The sequence below is a fragment of the Nomia melanderi genome, chromosome 10, assembly GCF_051020985.1.
Source record: "Nomia melanderi isolate GNS246 chromosome 10, iyNomMela1, whole genome shotgun sequence".
Taxonomy (NCBI): domain Eukaryota; kingdom Metazoa; phylum Arthropoda; class Insecta; order Hymenoptera; family Halictidae; genus Nomia; species Nomia melanderi.
In genome coordinates, this window is record NC_135008.1 from 14,542,169 (window position 1) to 14,555,872 (window position 13,704).

General features: G+C 33.6%; 2 protein-coding genes across 21 annotated transcripts in view; one reads left to right on the top strand and one right to left on the bottom strand.

The window, feature by feature from the left end:
• LOC116428754 (KICSTOR complex protein SZT2) overlaps positions 1-2,190 on the top strand; it is a 38,578-nt gene extending 36,388 nt beyond the window's left edge. For 8 of the 13 annotated variants that reach the window (XM_031980811.2, XM_031980812.2, XM_031980807.2 and 5 more), the window contains exon 27: positions 807-2,007. In XM_031980811.2, the coding sequence (XP_031836671.1) occupies positions 807-938 (132 nt within the window). In that variant the 3' untranslated portion in view covers positions 939-2,007. Of the gene's footprint in view, positions 1-806 lie in introns of all 13 variants that reach the window. The other 5 variants (XM_031980816.2, XM_031980815.2, XM_031980818.2 and 2 more) reach the window with 5 other exon arrangements.
• Positions 2,191-2,898: 708 nt separating this feature from the next.
• The window catches only part of LOC116428758 (sodium- and chloride-dependent glycine transporter 1), a 34,298-nt gene continuing 23,492 nt past the window's right edge, over positions 2,899-13,704 (bottom strand). For all 8 annotated transcript variants that reach the window (XM_031980831.2, XM_076371766.1, XM_031980829.2 and 5 more), the window contains one exon: positions 2,899-12,482. In XM_031980831.2, the coding sequence (XP_031836691.1) occupies positions 12,316-12,482 (167 nt within the window). In that variant the 3' untranslated portion in view covers positions 2,899-12,315. The remainder of the gene's footprint in view (positions 12,483-13,704) is intronic.

The following is a 13,704-nucleotide window of genomic DNA, read 5'->3' on the forward strand; positions in this document are numbered from 1 at the left end:
TATTATTATACAATAATTATATTATATAGAAAAATGTTGAATGTTATTATTTAAAGACATTTCAAGATTAATGCAATTTTTTTTAATAGAAGTACATATTTTCATTAATGTTAGTTTATTGTATTTTCCAAGACGAATTTAACAATGTGTGTAACGTTTACCTTTAATTAACAATATATCGACTATTTTTATAAATATTCGTAAGAATTTCCGGTAGATATATTATGTACCGTGATTGTCCAAACAATTGAATATCGTCTCAATATCGCTAATTCTACTAGTTCAAAGTATTCAATAAATAAGTTGAACTAATGCTTTTATTGTTTTCCAAAATATTTTCCTTCAACATTAATACATTACCCATTGTGTTGTGCCAGCATTTTCTAAATTTAAAAATCTGAAGCTTTATGAAAATAATAAACAATTGAATTACAGTGGATTCTCGAAACTTTCGCAACAATCTGCGTATGAAAATTCTAAGTGGACTAATTAATAGGGTAGTTGAAAATTAACTTGAAGACTATTTTCTAGCCTTCAAATAGGAAAAAGTGAACTTTGATAGTTATGTTTCACAATTAATTGTAAGGGAACATATTGTATAATATTAAATAGGTCAAAACGTCTCGTCGCATTTTTAAATGAAGTTATGATGCATTTTTTAATGAATTTTCATTCACGTACTTTTTAAAAGCGCGTTAACTTACTATAACTTAGTAAACTTTCAAGTCGCTTTACCGTAAAGAAAATAAACCGCACGTATTATGTTTTATCACCTAATAACAAAAATAATTTTTTTTTCTTTTCAGGCATTGTATGCAGTTTACTGTAAATCGAAAGAAGCAATTAATACTCCATGTTGCATCGAAGACATTTATAATTTAATTGAAGGTTTTGTAAACGCATGCTGTTTTCATTTATGGATGAGCTTGTACAATTAGAAATAATGCAGATTCTACACGAACGAAATTCAAAACATGTCCCACCGTTTATATTCATCTAGTAGAAGGAGAAAGAGAGGGATAGCTTCAAAGTCTAAATTTGTCCAAGTATAAAATTTTATTCTTTGGAATTAGAATTATTTATCGCTATTGAAAACTGTCAATTTCAACATTCAAAATTTTTGTTAAATATAATTTATATAAAAGAATATATTTTCTTGTTATAAAAATATAAGGCTTTCCATCTTATTGATTCCTTACACCCTTTTCACATTAAATACAATAAAACGTAATAAGGAAATACTAAATTTAAAACTTTATGGTTTGGTTTTACTGGAAAATAAAGCACTTGGAATGTGACTCAACGTAACCCTATCAGGATTTAATACAAGCATCCCCACCCCTTTTTCCCTTTAACCCCTTGCCCTATGGTTTATTTCTAAACTATGATGAGTACAACTAATTTATTAGGAAAAGAAAAAATGTTTATGCTTATTCTATATCTACGTTTACTACAAAGGTTAACAATTGATCACAGAAAAGTCATATCACATGTATATCTAAAGAAAATAAATAATATTTAGATTCGTCAAATTCAGTTTAAAATTTTCGTCACGAGTCAGACACGATATTGTAGGTCAAGTGGTTAAAATTAGTAACTTTGTACTTTCTGTTTGAAAAGAATATATTGAATCCTAGAAAAATGATCGTTCTTGAGTTTTTTTTGAATATCTGAAAAAACCCCACGAAAAATGGTTTGGAGAAAATGTTACAAAAGTGGGGAGGTTTGGGACCCTAAGAGAAAGTTCTGTCAACGTTCGAGTGTTTCCACGTTACCGTAAAAATTCTTGACTGACAAGGGAAGGTATCGAACCTAGAAATTCAAAAAATTATAAAACTCTATGTATAAATAAAGTAAGTCAAGCCTAATACATTACAATTTTTTTCGGGCCGCATTTTACTTTGAAGGGGTAAAACCACCCCTTGAAAAAATGAAACTTTTTCTTTTCTATGGATTACCTTGAAAACGGTAAGAGATAGCAAAAAGTTTTTAAACAAAAAATACATTGCTCTTTTACGTCTATAAAATTGCAAATATTATGCTTGACTTACTCTACTTACACACAAAATTGCATAAATTTTTTATCTTTCGGGTTCGATACCTTCTCTTGTAAGTTACAGACGGGCCAAATCATCTGTCCTTAGTTTTCTATAAAGTATCGTTAAATGTTCGGGTTCTTAATGCGAAAATATTACAATAAAAACACATTCTAGAATTTATTTCTACATATAGTTATATTCGTCAACCATATATGTATATCAACACTTTATTAATTACACACGCATCATATACATATACATAGAATTTACATAATATGTATATCTTCCGCAATGCAATGTTCATGTATATTAATACAATTTCTTATTTTTTGATATTACATATATAATTATTTTCTCTACGGTTTCGTTTAATTTTCTTCCTTTTTTCTTCATCTTCATTGTAAGATTTTTGGATCCTCCTCCTCTTCACTGCTTGTCAAAAATTGTCAACGTATGATAAACATCTTAAATCGAACTCGTCACGCGCTTCAGCTTTTCTGCCGTTTCTATACGCGGAGACCGTCGCTAACATAATTATACAACAATCTGTATATGTATTATTTTGTTTTATATAAATATATATATATATATATGTATATACATATCTGTGCCCCTTGTGCATATATATGTGTATATGTATATATATATATGTATCCGTTCGATATACATACAATATATAATCTTTATTTACTTTGTTTCCGCTTTATTTTTGTTGTTCAGCGACATTAACATTACGCGCAGAAGTAAATGAGAAATGAAGGCAATTCGTCCGTGATACAACAATTTGAAGCTACGTAAATTATTGCAGCTGAATTTTGGTCAACATTAGAACCGACGTTGACAATTAACATAAAAAAATCATATGATAATGGTAATTTATTCAGTTATTTTAAATAACCAATAATTTGTTCATTTTTAAATCATTTTACTTTTCTGATGTTGTCATTTTGAAGGTTATCAAATTACCTTAAAATTTGTTAGAATTACAAAATAATATTTAATACTATAACCTCAGTGTTTACTAAAATGATTTTTAATCTAAGACAAACGAATTGCCTTTATTTCCCGATTCATTCACACGTATTATTAGTCTTTGTTACTGTATTTTGATTGTAAATCGGTTCTTCGTTTTAATAAAACGTACATTTTTTCAATAGAAATGTTCATAAAGAAATATAACAGATTTTTTCACTTCGTAAATGAAATTCTTAACGCTTTCGTAGACCAATGTTTCTAAACTTGCTGACTATAAAAGTTGTTGATCAGGAGCAAGATGAACTGTTAAAAAACTGCATAGCAGATCCTTTTACTACATTACAAACAAATGAAAAGGACACATTGTTACATGCCCGAAGTTAGAATCATGTGCATTTTTTCTTTCTAATGAATTGTTCATTTTCAGATGATATCTCTCACAACTTGACATTACTCTTCGACGGTTCGACAACCTTTTACGAAATTCTTGTCCACCGACGTACAAAAATCTGTCTTAACGAGAAAGAGTAACTAATTTCATCGCATTTCACGAAAACTTAATGAATACCTCCTATTGCTATCTTCGCTCTCGAACACTTTCCTTTTCCATGATTAGCTCTAGGACACGTTTTTTTGTACTGTTCGCTCTACTGGTTGCTCTTAGTGACGTAAAGTCCGTAACATTACCCGGTAACCATGTGTTTATCTGTCCAGTAAATCGAGATCCACGAACGAGCGAATTGCAGTAAACGTCTCTATGCTGAACGATCTACGCCATTTTCTGTTTCAAACTATGCCTGAACATAAGAAATATACTTCTACAGCACTCTTAAATTCCTATGAACAATTAAATATAATTTTAAGGGATAACTCGTTAACCAGGATTATTTTCGTCTTTATCAGGTGCACGCAATCAGTGACGCATCATATTCTTTAAATAAAAAATTCGATACAATTCAAATTCAATGTATATACTATCTCAGATCTTCTTCGAAACGAATTTTAGTATATCTGACATTTATTTTTCCTTATTATAACAGCGAAATAGATTCGAAGTAAACGAATTTTGAAACAAGTATGGATCACATATAACACAGACGTTGAATTCTGTTCCTTATTATTGGGCTGTAAGAATTGAACTCTTTAAGGTCAATTGCCTGGCTACATTATTTTTGCCTTATACATTTTATAAATAACGATAAGACAGATGTTAGATACTTTAAGAACACCCTGTTTACAATTTTTCATAATGAATGACCGAAAAATGGGGTATCGGAGCAGCTGAACAATGGCGACATTGCCTGACAGTGAGTGATCCTGACCAGTCAGCATCCTTTAACCCTATAATAAGTATTATAGTTTATTTAAGTAACATCTTCTTTCTTAAATTCGTCATTACTAGTAACATTCTGCAGGAATAAAAATGAAATAATTATTATTCGTTCTAATCAATACGAGGGCTGGTGAGAATGAATTTATTCAACAAACGGTACTTCTCTTTAAATTGTAACACGACTAATTTGAACAAATTCTCTGCAGTCAATAATTCATATTGATAATACATAATTCTGTCCCTGTTATCGTATTGTGGTAAATTAGTGGCAACGTTACCGTGTTGTTACTGATAATTCTACGTCACTGAATCTTAATACTACCTAGGACAGTCGACCACGTGGTCTGAGCCGGTTCAGACCGACTGCTAACGATATTATTACTATTCTGTACTTGTAACATAATCATTATAATTAGTAAGTATTATTATTGTTGTTCTTGTTTGTCAATGAGGCGCTAAGTGTCTCTATTTCAATTTTAAATTCTTTCAAATTTGTATTTGCTTAACCCTAGGAAGATCAAGGCTTCTCGAACTCATTGCATCAAAAATTTGAGAAAAACCGTTGTTTGTTTCATTTAAAAAAATTTCATAAAATTTTTTATTTTTACTTATACTTTCGAGATTGCTATTGAATAAACAATTTTGATTCAGCAAAGACATTATTAAAAATATGTCAGATGCAAAAGTATCGCTTGAATTTATCATATGTAACAAGCATTTGATTAATATAATAATATTTAACACTTTGACTTCTAAGTAAACACTTATTAAAACTCCAATGCAGTCAAAACAGTTTTCTTAACATGTTCGTGAATAATACAAATTTTAATGGGCAGAAAAAACAGACAGGCGGCTTTTTTACTACTTCAAGGGTTAAAGTGCATAATAATTTCAAAAAGTTAAGGCTATACAGAATTAAACATATGATAATGTCGCTTACAAATTTGAAAGTTAAAGCATTCATGTCATTTTGCATCACAATGAAAATGAATGCGTGTCAATAAAAGAGAAACTAAAAAGTCCAGATTTTTCATAACAATTGGTTTACTATCTTTCTTGAATCTCGTACATCCAATAAAATTCAGTTCGTTCGATATGTCACCAAGAAAATTAATGTTGAAGTTTATGTAAAAAATGGTGTCACCTGAATTTGGGTGACGTGGCAGTCAAAGTGTTAATGGATGTACGGTGTCATCAGCGAACTTCGATTAGTATAAAAAAACATAATAAATAAAACCACAGTAAAAAGTTATTATACATGAATTTTTCCTTTATATTATTTCTCTCCCCATGTGTGAAACTGCACTTTTAAAATATTTATATTCGAGAGGTATATTTCCGTCAACCCTATAATAAACTCGAGCCTTAGTTTTCCTAGAGTTAAAAACATTAACGTTTGTTGAATGTTTATCTATCAGTCACCCTCCCCTCGCGAATCCCAAGGTTCCGATCAATAATCGAACGATTCAAACAGGTGCTATTTCTGACGAAGAAACTTTCTCGATGATTATGTCTCCGGATATGGCTAGTTAGGAATTCGTCTCCTTCTAGAATGATCATTACACGTTTCCATAGAAGTACGCGTCGATGAACATAAAGTTTAATTGAACAACATTATTTTCGATAATGGTATTGTTTCGTTCGTATTGTTATTGGTAGTGGAATGTTTTAAGTATTCCAGAAAGTTCGTGCGGATTCTCCATAGCGATCACTTTCATACTTGATATTCAGTTGTTTTTGTTATTTTTCATATATTTTATCGCATCGACCATTGGGATAGAAAATTTCTGTACGGTCGGTACAAAAAGCATATAATTTTTTGGTACAAAATTTTGGTATGAAATGCTCGTTGCTAATGTTATTTGTGTGTGTGCTGTATTACCGATGATAATTTGCGAAATTCCATTGATAAAGTAACAAAAAACGATACATAAGATTAAATACGATAACACAATTTTGTATTCACTGAGGTTTCAATGACTGTGGACAGAATTGCCAAAAAAATGACCAAGATTAAATTCAGTGCCGCAGATACTGCACCGTAAAGAAAAATATTTTCCTATCAGCAACTAATTATTGTTGACTTCCAACTGTTTAAAATTATTTTAAGAAAGTAACGTTTACAAACGAAGAGAATGTAAAATCAACACTGTAAAATGTGAATATCTTGATTAAGAAAGAGAAAGTTTTCTACGAACGGGATACACGAGCTTGTATTATTTCGAAGAAGACAATAATTACTATGTAAACGATTAAATGGACTTGCTTGGAAGCTATGAAAACTACACGAACCTTTTAGAAGACTTATAGGCAAGCGAATTGTGTTTCCGAGCAATGATCGATTCAAAGAAGCTTTAATCGTCCTCGACACGCTGGACTGGATACGAGTTCCAATCTTGGGATTCGAATGTCGTCCTATTGTATGGTTTTACTTATTCTTTGAAGCTCCAAGTACTAACAACGACTAGATTCTAAGACATTAATTAGGTCGCCGAGGATTCGTCATGCATACGAATGGTAGGAATCCTCCTCCACTAATTCGTCCCTTTGAGCAAAGGGCGACGTGCGGCGCGTTTATGCAAATCAGGAATTAATTCACTCTTGAATGTCGCCAACGTTAATTATCTAAAGAACATGTAAAACTTAAAATGCTGCAAGTATCACGAGCAAAAACTTTTCAAGGTATACAAAATTTCAGCTTGCATGAATCACGATGGAACGAGTGTTTGATATTTAAAGTATACGTTTCATACTTTCGCATTATTCTTAATTAAATAGTTAAATAATTACATAAAGGATGAAACTGTGAAGGAACGAATATCCAAGAGAAATTTTGCGGCAAATTGCGTAACCAATTCAACATGGCGGCGCGGTTCATTAAGAGGACGAAGAGTGGAGTTAGGCCTTTCGTTACTCTAGAAAATATGCATACGTATAATCTTATCACACTTTCTGCTCACACACACGCAGTTTTCTTTCACACGTTCACGGATATGAGTTACATATTTTATTCATCTGTGTTTTTTATTCGAACGCAGCGATTCTTTGTTTCGCAACTGTTAATAGTTTATTTCTTTACCTTCCTTTTTTTCCATTATTTTATTTTATCTTTCGGATGTTAACTGCTTATTAGTAAACGGTGATCGTGTATCATTTTATACTTCCCTTTCATTTATATATGTATATCTATACGTAATAAACTATGGGGACGCGTACACCAGTGTACAAGCGTCTATAAATATATTTATATGTAACGTGTGTATATACTTTGCAGTATGGTAATTCGTTATACATACGATACAGCTAACAACACTTTACAAACGGGATCACATAAAAAATAAAGAATCACGATATCTCAAGTTTATTGACTGCACGTACGTGTTAATTGTCCGGTACCACGACGCCGCGGACTCGTAATATTTTATTTATATAGTTCCTATGTATGCGGTCAGAAACGATCCGAAACGATTTCCCCGCGACAACCCTACTTGCCCTTCTTTGTTCTAACGCTATCATCCCGACGTTCCGACACTAACGCAAAAATATTCCATTACCCGTTGCAGTCTTCACGCTACCGGCGTCTGTCCCCTGTGGTACGCAAAATAGCTAGCCTATTTCCCTGATAGTCTTCGACAGTCCGAAAATTAATAGGAATCGGAGGCGTCCCTCCGCGGGAACACTCGACGGCTACCCTAACCGGTGCGAAAATATGGTTTTTGTGAAAGCTCGGACAGCTCAAGTGTTCGCCGTTCCCGTCTGATTGCGCATCCCGTTCAACTGCGGGCTTAGATGAACGAAATAGAGATTCTGGAAATTACCATTCGGGATTCCATGTGAAAATATTATTTTTAATACTTAATCGGACGAGTAGAAATACTCGTTCATACTTTGTTGTACATTGAAGCTACCTTTATGCTACTAATAATAACAATTATGAATTTCTTTATAAATTTATATATTTTTTTCTAGGAAGGATCATATGCTAGCAAAATTCATAGTTCACGTCCTCTTTCTGCTAATTTACAGAATATTGTCGACTGTCGACGAAAATTCTCTCGCTTAACCACCGGCCGCTAAGTGTTAATATTGTTTTTAACGACCAACAGTTATTGGTTGTGCAATTTGTAAAAATTGTTCATTCAATTAAAAAGTTTAGTTTCGTTATAAATATATGAAATTGATAGATGGTCAAATCATTCAATTTTTTTATAGTTTGTGAATTTGTTTTATAGTATCTTCTTTGTAAGCAATCTAATTAATTGATTTTTTATTAATTAATATTTTCTATATCCAGATTGAGAAGGATCTTTGTGTTTGTTTTTTGAATTGTTTTCGTTTTGTTTGTAATTTTTACAGAATTCTCTTTCATTCATTTAAGCTCAGTTGAATTAACACGTTGACTGCTAGATCAGTATCCATAAAAAAATAACAAGTGAAGATCTGTTTTTAAAAAATTTGAGTAGATATTTCTAGATAAACACTTGTATCAATCAATTTTTAATCAATAATCGTTTGGTTTCAAATTTTAAATTAATATACACAGTCCTCTGATAAAGAAACATTGCAACTCCTCACTATGCATTTAATATAAGATCAAATTCCTATGCTTATTTTTGTAGGTATTGTCAAACATATTAACCTATCCTCAGAATTATTGTTTCGTCCGCTTTTAAATTATGTAGCAGTCAATATGTTATGATCTTCGTTTAACCTCAATATTAACGGAATTTGTCGGTTAAGTACGTAACAATAACTAGTCTATCTCAGGAAACTACAGTTCTGTAGCACCCAACAGTTTAACCCTTCAAGCAGCAGATTTGAAACTTAATCGAGTCGCGTAAATTAAATAAACACGAAACATTTGTGAAAGAAACAAGACCAGTGTAAAACACTAATAAAGTCATGAAACTGTAACGAAGTGATTCGATTAATTGTTTTAAATATTACAAAAATATGCTAGCATTCTTCTCGTTTCGTTAGTTCTCATTTTTCGCGAGTTCTTCTGCTTAAAGGGTTAAAGTATCAGTAAAAAATATAGCAACAATCGCGACGAACAGCTTAAAAAAAATAATTCTCTATTCACGTCGTCTGTACGATTGTTGCGATTTCTTTGTTGGAGGACGTGGATAAGTTCAACACAGGAATAAGAACGACACACTAGACTATCTACAAATTACATCCTTGTACTTCCCGTTTCACCGCATTGTTTGAGCGTGTTTTCTTCCCGTACGAAATTCCTCCGTTGAAATTAACCTGCTCGAATGCATCATGCTGAATTTTCTAAAATTCTTTCATCTTAACGAACTTCCCTTAGAACGCATTTCTCCTATGCGGAACATTTCACGAGTCATCCCCGAAGGAAACATTCAAGCATCGCGGGTGCTTGCTAGAAATTTACAAAACGTTCGGCTCGTTTAGCGTCTGAACAGTCCGAAGGATCCGGCAATAATGAACCTTCGCAATCACGTTTTATTCGGGTTACGGAGAGTCCTGTTGGTTTCATCTCCGCGCACAACACGATTCCTCACGATCGTTTCTCAACTGGGCTAAATCGGAAATAGGCTATTCGCTTGGGACGACTAAACCGCTCGCTATGCAAGTATACAGATACTTTATCGTAGTTTGAATCTTACGCGAATCGCGATTAATCGATCGGTTATCCATGTTTCGTTCTAATCGGCGCCCTCCGACGCGCGCAGCGTTAAACACGTAACTTTCTTCGCTAGAGTACGATTAATTTGTTAATCCCTTACGACTGTATGTACAATCGAAAGCAGTGGAGTAGCGTAATTCTAAATGTCTTGCGTTCGCCGCATGTCACGGAGCACTTTCGTTTTACTCGATCCGGTTCCCCGCCATTGTTGCGTCTCTGAACGAACACTGTTGCAATTCCCGCTCGCGAGTACCGATAACTAAATAGTTTCTCCTCCTTTCTCTCTAGCTATTACTTTCTTCGGTGGTAAAGTTACAACATTTAAGGGCTAAGGGGATAACAAGTTCTACGTTGTAATCGCGGAAGAAACAGAAATTCGAACATCTTTCGTTTACTTCTAATGGAACTGAAACGGGATTCCCCGTGAATGAAAACGAAGTACTTACCGACGAGTTTAGATGAGTTATCTGGTTACCAACAAGTTGAATAGTTAGAGGATCAGGGGGACTCTTCCACTCACGATATTCAGGCCTCCTCGTGTTAGTGAAGCCAGAAAGTAACAGTTGCGTTATCCTCACTACGCCAAAACTCTTCCACTACCCTATTCCTCACTCAGTAGGCATCTTCCAACAACCTCCACAACCACCACAGACCCACCCTACGGCAACGTCAGGGAGAGGGTAAACTATGTTCCTTCAATTTCTTCAATTTGGCCACGTACCTCAAGTTTCAACGAGCAGTTGTCGTTGATCGCATGACAGTAATAAAGAACGGAAACGAGACTGAATGTGAGGGAATGAGATACAGTAGACTCCTAGTGTTTCCATAACGCGAATTCCTATGACGTACCGAATATTTTGCGATCACTGTTTTCATATAGGGTAGACTGTGGAGAATCGGATCACACGATGAATCGGATTAACAGAAGACTTCAATCTACATTTGTTGCATCGCAAATTATATTTCTCATTTTTTGTTTTTTATTTGCCAAAGGAAGATTAAAGAATTCTTTTGCGTTTTTCATCATTAACGTTCAAGTACTTCAAGTTCTACGATGTCAAACAGAAAATTATCCGATTGGCGTCGGTCTATCCTACAGTGAACATTGTTTTAACACATCATAGCGCTCGATGACTGGTCGCGGTTGAAGGGTGTAACGTGATCCGACTATTGTCGGACTGGACGATTTCAACATTTCTTTCTTTTCTGTTATCAGACCTTTTTTATGTCCGAACATTCAATAGCTTATTATACAAGCAATTACGATTGTAATTCTATTGTGTTTGGTGTCATTTCAATCAGAAAAACATAACAAATATAATGGTGAGAGTTGCATTCGTAAAAAATTAAAAATACAAAAGTTTGAGTTTTTAGTTAAAGGTCTGAAGCTCATCATTAGCCTTCAATGTTGCCAAACGCTTCGACTTTCAGTCTTTCTTTCTCTTTCACTCGCGTTGTCCTTTTCCACGTTGGCCACACCAAAATCTGCGTTTCTTGGAATGGATTCGATATGTAAAAATAAAGATAAGTTCAACATTACATCTTTTTTTCCGTTCTTACCAATTTCTCCTGTCCCTAATTCTTTTATATTATTATGTATTTTTCATAAAACAGAAAATAAGAGTTGGCATGGTAATAATCATTTGAAACATGTTACTTCTTATTATTCGTACGAGAAAAATCTCGTATAACACGATCTTCCAAAATGATAATTCGTACTATACGTAACGTTTTAACCACATTAAATAGGAGTTTACTGTATAACGATAGATGACGGTGTTGGCAGCAATATAAAGAGTGGCTTATAAGTATCTTTTTACATTTCATTGGCAATACTGTTGCGCTTATATATGTTCGGAAGACAATTATGGGCCACTCTTTATACTGTGACAAACTTCGTTCTTTATCGTTACATCTTATTACGCCATATTCAGTCTCGATTCTGTCCTTTGTTACTGCTGTGCAGCGTATAACAACTACTAGTTCCAAACATCGTAAGTGGAAGAGTCCCCCTGTCTTCCTGACTTTTCAGTTTGCTACTAGTCGATTAACTCATCTGAGCTCGCTTGTATATACCTTTTAATTACTTTGTAATAGCGATTTCGAGTCTTCTAGCGTTTCGTGGAGCGTACGTAGAAAATAATATCTCTGTGTGTCTCGCCTACGAAAATGTTCAAATCGTTACTCGGTCAATTTCCCATTGATCGATCGTCACCAGCCTGTACACAATGCGCAACTATCTGTTATTGGCGTGTCACGTTTTTGGCGGTCGATTTTTCGGCAGACTCATCTTCCGAGGTGAAATGAACATCGTGTCAGACTTGTTGAGATGTGATCAGGTCGGTTTTACTGGAATTCTTCAGGATCGACGGACCGGGAAGCTTCTGAGTAGTACCGGACGTGCTCGACGGCTGCAGCATCATCGGTTGACCGTTCACCAAGACTATAGTATCCCGCACGGAATCATAGCCTCCTGGTGGTCCTGTAACACAATTACATTATTCTATTGTAATATTGTATTTATAAAACATTCTAAAATAAAATAAAGTATTATAAAAATACAAAATATACGGAGTGTATATAGTAATTACGATAGGCTATAACTCCGTTCGTGTCGAAATTAGAAAGAAATAATAAAGAAAAACATTCCTTTATTTGAGAGGTTTTATTATTATAATACCAATTCTTTTCCGAAACGCATTGTTTCATAAGTGTTTCTTTTAGATACAAATATAATAAATAAAAGTTATAAATAATTATAGTTCAATGAAGTTCAATATTTCATAGTTAGACATAGTCAAATATATTTTATAATAACAGAACTACAATTATTATGCATTTATAAGATATACGATAATATAAACTACGGAAGAAATGAAATTAACCCAGACCAATACAATTTTTAATTTGGTCGAATGACATTCTTTGTTGATTCTGGTTTTCATAAAATTCACTATAAAAACAATAATTTCATAGGCATCTAAATAGACGTGTAAACAAATATTTACGTAAATATTTACGTAAAAAACTCTTTGAAATACTTCAGTTCATATTACAATCCGAACACTGCAAATTCTAACATTAATCAGCAATCAGTTTCTTTGATGTAATGTAATTTCATTTTCAGGTATTTGTTTCATCATTTCAGAATAATTTCTGCGTGTTAAAATCCTTGTCACCAGTCGCCCGGACGACGTTAATTAAACTCTTGGAGCTTATTAAAACGACAACCAGCGGCTTGTAATAGCGATCAATCTATCGAAAATTATGGGCCATGGCGTTTTCTCGTGAATAATATTCATCCGGTGGTCGTGTAAGTACCCGACCCGGTTGTATCTGAGTTATTGATCACGGTGGCTTGCGTAGGCGGAAACTAGCACGTACTCGGTGTTAACGTTCGGCAGTAATATGAATTTATCGCACAATCAAGAATTTCTAATCTAAAAGAATATTTGGTAATATACGTCTTTGATATTTGGGCCATTCATTTGCCAAAGTGATTGACTCCGCAAACCAAAGATTAGGAAGATTTAATGAAATTACGTAGGTTTGAAACCAATTGAGGGGTTTCGTACTAAAATTTGATGATACATTATGTGGGAATGAATGTATTTGAGTGTGAATAGATACATTTATGAGTGATGAATGTGTGTGCAATAGATGAATGATGCGACTGTGTGTGTGAGCGCGTTTTGAATGAATGT